Raw genomic sequence first — 9,355 nt, forward strand, 5'->3', positions numbered from 1 at the left:
TCGCTTGTCTGAGTAGTATCGTGTTCACTATTCTAAAAGTATTTATTAGTGACTGCACTTCAAAATTGACCATTAGACCATCCAATGGTAGATAGTTATGTGAACGAAAGATTGATTTCAATATTAATTTTCCGTTAATTTTGTGAGTCAAAGAAATTACAAAGTTTCAATTTAATAAATAATTTTACAAATTTCTAATTTGAATTTAACTTCTGTCTTCTTACATCCAATATATTCTTATAATATATAACATAATTTGCATGAGTAAAATACTGATGCTAAGAGTAGCATTTTTTTGAAAATAACTTTTCATTAGCAAATCATAAGGAAAAGTGATAATTCTGATAAAAAGAAGAGGCAATGGCCGCGATAACGGCCATCGGCGTGACAACGTAACAATCTTGATGTTGGCCACATAAGGTTTAAGCGCAATAAGAAACACTTGAATCCAAAGTTCTATCAAATCGTTTTAATGTGTGATAACAGTATTTACATCAATTTCAGAATAGCGAGCTAAAAAATGTAATTCTAGGAAAATGTTCATCTATCAATGTTTCGGCTTCCTCCCTCTTTTGCCACGCCTATCATCTCTTTGAGGAGTTTCTGATATTTGTGCCATTTTACTTCTGCCTTGCTGTGAAATACATAGAATACGTTTTAAATCAGTGTGTCTTATTTTCGTACAAGTATTGAAAAATATAGAAATAAATGTTAACTTCATGTTCAATCACATCATTTGTCCTACTTTTTAGAGTACAAATTCGTAACATTCAATTACAGTACCTATCATTGTAATATGATAAGTATTATAAAAAATAATGTGAACATTGAATGTAAAAATAATAAATTGCTTGATTGAATATTCAGAATTAGAATTGTACATATATGTGAGTTTAAAAAATCGATCTAATGCTGGCCACTAACGGTAGGATATGCATGTTTATCATGCACACACACACATTTTCATCATGCATGTTTTGTCATCAGCGAGAGGATTCTAACATAGAATAAACAACCAATAACAATAAATAAACCACTTAAAAATTACAAATTATAATGATAGAAAAATAATTAATCCTCAAATAGGTTGAAGAGAAGGAAAAAACAACAAAAAAACGGAGATACAAAAACCTAACCTCCAAAATTTTGCTCGAAACGTTTCGCTATGATGACACAATAATGTATGACGACATGTCTATCATGCAGGTCCTACCGTTGGTGGCAAGCCTGAGAGTTCAGTAGACACCTTAAAATACATAATGCATCAGCATTCAATTTTCAATGTTTCGAGTTAATTGCTCAAATATTATTTATGAAATACTGTGGAACGAGAATTTCTTATTAATTAATTTTTATATAAGAGAGGATTAGTTTCTTGATATTTGGTAAACTGTTCTAAAATACAACCACAAACAATGGTCCATTCAATATAGCCGTGAAAAAGGAGGTGGACTTGCTATTTATATTGTAGCTCTGATTCTTTAATATTGTTTGGATACATAAGAGAAGTCCAGAACCAGGAAAGGTTGAAAAATTTCCTTGTGCTAGATACAGAGTGGCCAAAAACCTCGGTTCATTTTCCAGTTTCCGCCAAATAACTATAATAACTGATTTATGAATTCTAAAATTTCTTGACCATTTTTGTGTATGGAAGTTAGGGTTAAAGTACACTAAACAATAATTTTTTCCATTTCTCCAACGAATTTAACAAATGATACAATATTTTGAATCACCTTGACTAGCCGAGAAGAATGAGCTGTAGTACAAGGAGATCCTATCATTGTGTCAAAAGTTATGAGTGTTTAAAATTTTGATCGTTGAGGTGTCTTTAGGTGCTTCTCCACTAGTTAATACTAAAATGAAACGCATCTAACAGTTGATTCTCATTAAACATGATCTTATGAACTACATCATTGTGCGAAATCTCAATGTGATGATCTGATGATGATTGAAGCTGAAAATTGGGCGTTTTTAAAAATACAAGTAGCATTGTTATCAGGTGTACCTGGAGATCTATATGAGATAGAGCACTCTACCTGGTCTCAGGTTGTAGAGCACAACATTATGGCCAGATAAATTTTTAATTATAAATTCAAATGGGGACAAATGAAAGATATTGTTCATCAAAAACTAAAATTTAAAATTGATTTTTTTTTTCAAAAATCCACTCATTTTTGAAAAATCTGGTGTGGCGCACTCACACAACTTTCCTTGCCGTTATGAAAATTGATTACCTGACGCTAGTGTTCTCGCGCATCTCAAGTCTACTATTCAAATATATGAGACAGCTGATGATAGGACAATAACGCTGGTGACACACGAGGTCTGCTATCTCTTCGTAGTGAATGATTTAATAGAGCCAACAGTTGCCAACAGTTTGCAATTTAATAATCACATTTTCTCGAATTTCAAGCTTACTTTCAATCTTATGTGAAAATGTTACTGAACATTAATAGCAGAGATTTTCATGCTCAATCTTTTCCACTTGAATTTTTTTGTTTAAATTGTATATGAAGGCTGATAATTGAGAATCTAAAATCAAACTTTGCATAGATGGGGCGGACCTGGAATTTTTACAGATATGGGACTTGTGGCAGTTGATAGAGCTTATCAATGACTATTTCAGGTAATAAATGATCGTTGAACTTGGAATTTGAGACGCAATCAGATGCTCCTTGAATAGTATCTAAATGGAAATAGTGCAAAAATAGTTGCGTCTTGAACTCCAAGTTTTAATAATTCACATTGCGTTAAGAAAAGGATAAAATTACTTTCAAAGAGTGACAAAAATGGTGAAAAATGGATTTAGTTCTCTTGACTATTTTGATGCATTTTCAATTGGAGTTTTAGTTGCAGCATCTATTATTAGGATTCAACTAGGGATTCTCACCTGGGTCCATTCTTGCCTCAACTCTTTCAACATGTTTGGCGTCAACAGTCCTTGAGACAGCAGCCTCTCGGTCAACCGGCCTTTGCCTAATCCTCTCTTCCCATCATCAATGTCACCGTCGTCTTTACCGTCATAGATGTCATTGTCATCTGCAATCAATTTTAGTTGATCAAATGAAAACAGAATTGATAAGCTAAATTCTGGCAGTAATAAGAGAGAATATATTATGATATGTGAAAAATCAGTACAATAGATAGTCTACACTGTCGTATTATAAAGCAAAACATACGGCAGAGCTTCAAGTTTATTTAAACTCTTGATGAGGATGTGAATCTCTTGTAATAAATTGAAATTTTATAAATAAGATCAGCTGTCCATGCCCGATCATTTTATGATACAGATTTTATCTTTCTCAACATTTGTTTTGAACTAGTTAATTTTGTAACGGGATTTAGTTTTAACGCTGAACAACGACTATATATCTTTCTTTTAATTGAAAATAAAATGTTTTCTATGTAAGGTACTATGAGAAATAAAGTTTATACTATAAACTTCGAAAAAGTCATATTTATTCCTATAGTATGATAGAACTAGCTGGTATCAAACCCGGGACTTCTAGGCTGGTGCTCTACTCAGAACCCAACTATTACCAAACGCTTTTAGCCAGTTCAATCCCAATTTTTCGTATGGACACGATATTTGATGGCCCCAGCTGAATTATAACTATTGGAAGGCTCATTTACGGCAAAAAGATATATCAGGCTAGGTGGGTCCTTCCTGTATTTAAGGTAGTCCTCTCCAACAAAAAGACATAAGGAAGTTTTCTTCTGTTAATAGTCTGAACAATTGAAATGAATTACTATTTAGCATGTCTCGATGTCTGTATAATATACAAATGTATAGGGTTAACATGAACAATTAATTGCATGACTATAATTTTCACTATGAATGAGTTCTTTAATAATGTTTTTCAAAATTATAAAAATATTCTATCAATAGAATAATTCATTGAGAAAATTGAAATAATTTTAAATCGAAATCACATAGATCACTTGATTATGACAACATGTTAGCCAACCTCTCAAATAGCGTTGCTTGACATTTCTCATATTGAATTCGTCTTGTATATCCTCGCCGGTTCCAGAGCTCACTCTTGTTTCGGAATTACGAAGAAGTCTAGTTAGTTGGAACACACCTTGCTGTATTATTGAATCCAATTCAAACTGTATGTCTCTAACTAGATTGCAGTCTGGAAACAGGTCTGGAAAGCGGTAACTGCAACACAAAATATGTCAGTTTAAAAAAAAGTATGTTGTAACAAAAATAATGGCAGAAGGGATGGAAGGGACATGATTGCATATGAAAGCTAGAAAAGTATCAATATTGAATAATTAGGGTGCAAATATCTACCATCCAGAATTTAAAGAAGCTAAACGATTATTGAAAAAGTGAAGTAAATTAATGGATAATTTAATATTACAATAGAAATCTAAGAACAAAATTTTTAATTGTTAAATAATTTGTAAATCTAAGATCTTACTAGTAATTATCTAGTACATGAATAATCGTGGTGGAACATGATCCAAGGAGCCCATATTCCTGAGCGAAAGTAGCCAAAACCTAATAATCATGCTGATGATTGTCACTTTCATAAAAATTCCAATCTGAACCTTAATTCGAAAGTAAACTGAGAGATTATTTATATATTAATTACATAAGAAAGATTAATAACTATTGAACATTTTTTGGATCTATTGATACAGGATATACTTTACGCTACCTCCATAGGTATATCATAATATCATAGGTATATAATATCATCATACTCATACTTATACAGTAGGTATTAAGGTATATGTATATATAGATTATATAATACTAATTTGAACAGGTAACACGTTACAGATAGGTGAAAAACACTTAGAAACTTACATTATTTTCCGGAAATTTTTGGTGGCTTCGACAACCTTCAAGCCTTTGCCGACCCATTTCAGACGGTTCAGAAAGGTTGGCGAAGCCACCGAAAATTTCCGGAAAATAATGTAAGTTTCTAAGTGTTTTTCACCTATCTGTATTGTGTTACCTGTTCAAATTAGAATTATGAAACTGTTAAGTGTTTTTTATTAAGTACTATACATAGATATACATAAATACATATACAGTATATGGATTTATGCAGTATCCTATGATAATTGGAAATTTAATCATACAGAATAGATAATCTATAACCATTATACAGAATTCCCTCAATTTAATTCTATCTTTAAATGCTTTTAATGGACAACCTATAAACCGAATTACCTTAGCCAAAGATACAAGTCGAGAACATCGAATACTGCTTCGAGATGGACAAGGTCCAGGATTGTCTTGGGTGGTGCAATCGGCCAGCCAATATTTCGACACAGCCAATCAAACGTTAGAGCTTGATTTTTACTGTACTGCCTGGCAAACTGCAAACATTTTTTCATACATCTAATTTAATCATACGAATACACATTTATTAATTGAAAATGTTATTATTATTATTATAATACTAGCGTTTTAATAGATGGTATAAATTGAGCGAGTAGTAGTGAGAAGTGACTAAGGAGCAAAGACATAAAATTTATCAAACATTAAGTTGTTTTTTAGCAACAACATTAAAAATAATACAATTTTTCAAGTTAAGTTAAAAATTCAAGGTAATGAGATAGTTTTACTAAAACAATTCATTAATTATCATTCATCTTTAATCTTTCTAATATTTTTTATACTATAAACATTTTGATTACAATCAGTATTAGATAATACAAAATGTATAATGTTTAATTAATGCACAATATTGAACAATAGGGAATGGAAGTGTTGATAGATTAATGAAAAATAAGCTGTTCGGCAGAATTCAGAATAAAATATACTGCAATATTGATTCTTTTTCATACAATACATACTTAATATTTTCATACAATGTATATCATAGAATACTTGTGTAAGGTTAGCTATATGGTCTTCCATAGTTCAAACCGGTATGTTAATCCAACGTTTCTGTGTTGCAGGAGTAATAAACAATAATCAGCTTAGCATTTAAAACTATCAACTTACTTTAAAATTGAATTCTGATAAAATATTAATAAACGTTAATATGAGAACATAAGCATACCTTTAGAAATAGTGAGCAGACAAAAGGCATTTTTCTGTTGATTGGAGCACAGCAGAACACGTAGCGGGCCCTCAGTGGCAACGGAACATGTTGTATCATCTCAGCAAGGAATTTGAAATCTTCTATGTTGCACATGAAATACAACGAGTCGTCGACTGTGCTCAGTGTAACAAATATATCCTAGAAATAAAAAAGGTTGAAAATAAAAAAATATCGCAAAATTGTTCGAGTTACATAGTTACAGTTTCAGTTAGTATAGTTACAAAATAAAAGCGAAAAATTGAATTCATATTCAGAGTATATAAAAAACTGTAATGGATTAAACAATGATAAATTTTGAAGAGATGACATTTCGACAGTACAGTTATTAAATTGTAAAATGCAATTATTTACCATGAGATTGGACAGTGTTGAGCCTGGAAGATGATAAGCATACAGCTCTATTTGTTCAGCCGTTGGATGAAGTCCTGCTTGAACTATTTCTTCAGGACTTTGAGATAATATATTCTTCAATGTCGACAGGTCTTCAGATTTGAATGTGGTCACATAACCCTGAAAAATGAAATAACTATTACAACTACAGTATGCAGCTACTTTTATTGGAGATCAGGAAATTAAACTAAAAGGTTTCATCATTCGAATAAGTAGGTAATTTGACTTTATATATTTCTGTTAAGACCCTTAATGTTAGAAAACTTCAAAAAGTTTCATGTTAAAAAGTTCAAGTTCATCCCACACATTTATTATCTGTGAATGTAGGGATTTGACATTTTTTTTACGTTGTAGTAGGTTGCGAATAGAGTTTATTTATGATATGACATTTTTTAAATTAATTATTCAAATTATTTACGGTTTTTAATTTGTATAATTCAGGGCGGTTTTCTTGGGAATAATGTATAAATTATGCTAAATGAGTAATTAAATGATAAGACATTGGTTATCAACTTACCGTTTCAAACTGTGTATTGTATCGCCCCGCCCGACCAGCTATTTGTAGCGCTTGAGAAACAGGAATCAAGTCCATTTCTTTCTCACCTTTATTATTCAGTAATGGTTTGATTAGGGAGTAGAATATAACTCTACGTATACTCCTGTAGATAGAAATGAAACACAGATTATTTGGAAAATGTAAAGGATACAATAATAAATGTACAATATTTACGAGCAAGCTTCTTTAATTTTGAATATTTTGCCATTTTATTATTTGTTCAACAAGTTTCTACTCTTTTTTCTCATATGATGTCGTAAATACTGATTTCGTTGTTGCTTGATTACGTTATTCCATGCTAATAATATAAAATGGAGTAGAAATTATAATTATAGGATCGAAGGATGCTTACTAGACATCATTCTAATTGAAGGCTCTTCTTTCTATGGAGGAAAAACACAATGGAAACTCTTTCAGCATTTTCGCATGTCCAGGAAAAAATTCTATTATCGCAATCTAGAAAGAATTTCATTATTGAAAGGTGGAATGAGAGCATTGAAGATGTTGGTCAAATGAATGATAAGTTTTGTTGAACTAACTAACCCTCCTTTTGTGTGTGACAACAAGATTTTATAAGGTCTCTGTTACACTACATCTCTTAATCTGTTTTATCTGTTTTTTTTTCTTATAATAATTTGGAGTTTTGATAAGTGACGAGTTTGTCGAATTTATTCATACATGAATTATGATGGGAATAATTGCTATTTTTCTACTACTCCTATTAGCTAAACCAGCTACCCAGTTTACTAGCTATACCAGTTCATCCCAGCAAGTAGTTCATTTTACTAATGATGGAAGGATTCATTGGATATTTTGATAACCAATAATTCCTTCCTTTCTTGTAACTAGACAGTATAGCTTTAGATAAAATAAACGCTTCTATATCATAAAAAGTCCTAACTCTGCCTAATAAATAATATTTTCATTTAATTTAATTTCAAAATTCGGCAATTACAAGGTATTGGATTCGATTTCCGATCGGGACAAATATTTCTTGCAGTGATGTTGTTCATTAATTATTATAAATGAACTTTCAATATGTTACAGTACAACCTTGTTAACCCGACCCTGCAAACTGGAAGTCCGGATAACACGGATAAGTTTTCGGAAAAATTAAAATTATTTTTCAACAACCAACTGTGGTTTTGACCATAAATACATTTCCGTTTGAGTTTTGTATATGTATTTCAAATGTAAAAATTATGTTTAATGATTGTAAATGGATTTTGTGATCTAAATAAGAAGAAGATGAATTTTTAGTAAGTAGGTACGATCATTTTCCCCCCTTTCCGGTATTTGTTTACTTAGAGCGGCTTCGGTCCCATTTAGTCCGGGTATCGAGGTTATTCTTTCGACAATACCATACAGGTATGACCTTGCAGTGGGGTCGCATGTGAACAAGTGTATAGAGTCTTTTAATGGAGCTGTTTGTTCATTTCCCAAGAGTTTCTCTGAGTATGCTAAGCATATGGAGCTATCAGGCGAGATTTCACACTCGGCATGGGCTGAATCTTAATAGGCATGGAAAAATAAGACTTGCAAATGAGTTATTGAATTTACTATCAGGATCTATTCAGACGTATGACGTGGCCCCAGTCTTGTCGAACAAATCAGCTTCTTCTTCAAACAATGACTGTTCATTTGTTGGTGTTGAGAGTTGTAATAATTTGTCAGGTTTGATCACAGGTGGAGTTTGTGAGATGAGATTGAATTCAAATCCAGTCATTACGAAGCCCAGGTCTTTTTTAGAAGAAGCAAAGCACATAGAAATCCATGTATAGAGTATATTGTTGACTCAGATAATAAGTTAAATATTATAATGAACAGAATTACGACAATTTTAATACTATTATTTTCCATTGGAACGTTCAAAGCATCAGAAATAAGCTTGAGTCTGTTCAATATCAACTTAAGGACTTAAATGTGGACATTGCTTGTATAGTTGAAACATGGTTGGAGGAGGTTGACTTGTATGGAATTGATGGCTTTTTAATTGGGAATGCTTATTGTAGGGTCACTAGGAAACATGGGGGTGCCTGATCTATGTGAAAAATGGACTAGATTTTGAAAGGCTAGAAAGCATAAATGAGATGTCAATAGAGATGGTTTTTGAGGCGACAGCTATCCATTTAGTGTATTCAAATACAATAGTTTCAGCTTTATATAGACCAAACTCTGAAAACAATAATTTTAACAACATATTCCTGGATAGACTAAGTTGTATATTAGAACATGTCTTGAAATATGCCAATAACATAATTTTATGTGCTGATTTCAATTATGATTTTATAAGCAATGACAATAATATTAATGAATTGAAGGACTTATTTGTTTCTTT

General features: G+C 31.7%; 1 protein-coding gene across 1 annotated transcript; it reads right to left on the reverse strand.

Moving 5' to 3' along the window:
* Positions 1 to 454: 454 nt before the first annotated feature.
* On the reverse strand, positions 455 to 7,136 carry LOC120355835 (ATP-dependent RNA helicase SUV3 homolog, mitochondrial-like). Its single transcript, XM_039444563.1, has 7 exons — positions 6,979 to 7,136; positions 6,423 to 6,581; positions 6,030 to 6,209; positions 5,192 to 5,340; positions 3,969 to 4,165; positions 2,891 to 3,039; positions 455 to 634 (listed from the first exon to the last, which is right to left on the reverse strand). The coding sequence occupies exons 1-7, from the start codon at positions 7,051 to 7,053 to the stop codon at positions 548 to 550; spliced, it is 996 nt and encodes a 331-aa protein (XP_039300497.1). The 5' UTR covers positions 7,054 to 7,136; the 3' UTR covers positions 455 to 547.
* Between the last annotated feature and the right edge of the window lie 2,219 nt (positions 7,137 to 9,355).

The sequence above is a fragment of the Nilaparvata lugens genome, unplaced genomic scaffold (genome assembly GCF_014356525.2).
Source record: "Nilaparvata lugens isolate BPH unplaced genomic scaffold, ASM1435652v1 scaffold4944, whole genome shotgun sequence".
Taxonomy (NCBI): domain Eukaryota; kingdom Metazoa; phylum Arthropoda; class Insecta; order Hemiptera; family Delphacidae; genus Nilaparvata; species Nilaparvata lugens.

Excerpts from the sequence above, each read along its gene's own strand:
- LOC120355835 (XM_039444563.1), bottom strand. The coding sequence starts at position 7,053 with ATGGACTTGATTCCTGTTTCTCAAGCGCTACAAATAGCTGGTCGGGCG. Across the intron at positions 5,341-6,029 it reads TCTGCTCACTATTTCTAAAG|TTTGCCAGGCAGTACAGTAA; the intron begins GTATGCTTATGT and ends AAATGTTTGCAG. Across the intron at positions 3,040-3,968 it reads CAAGCAACGCTATTTGAGAG|ATGACAATGACATCTATGAC; the intron begins GTTGGCTAACAT and ends AATTGATTGCAG.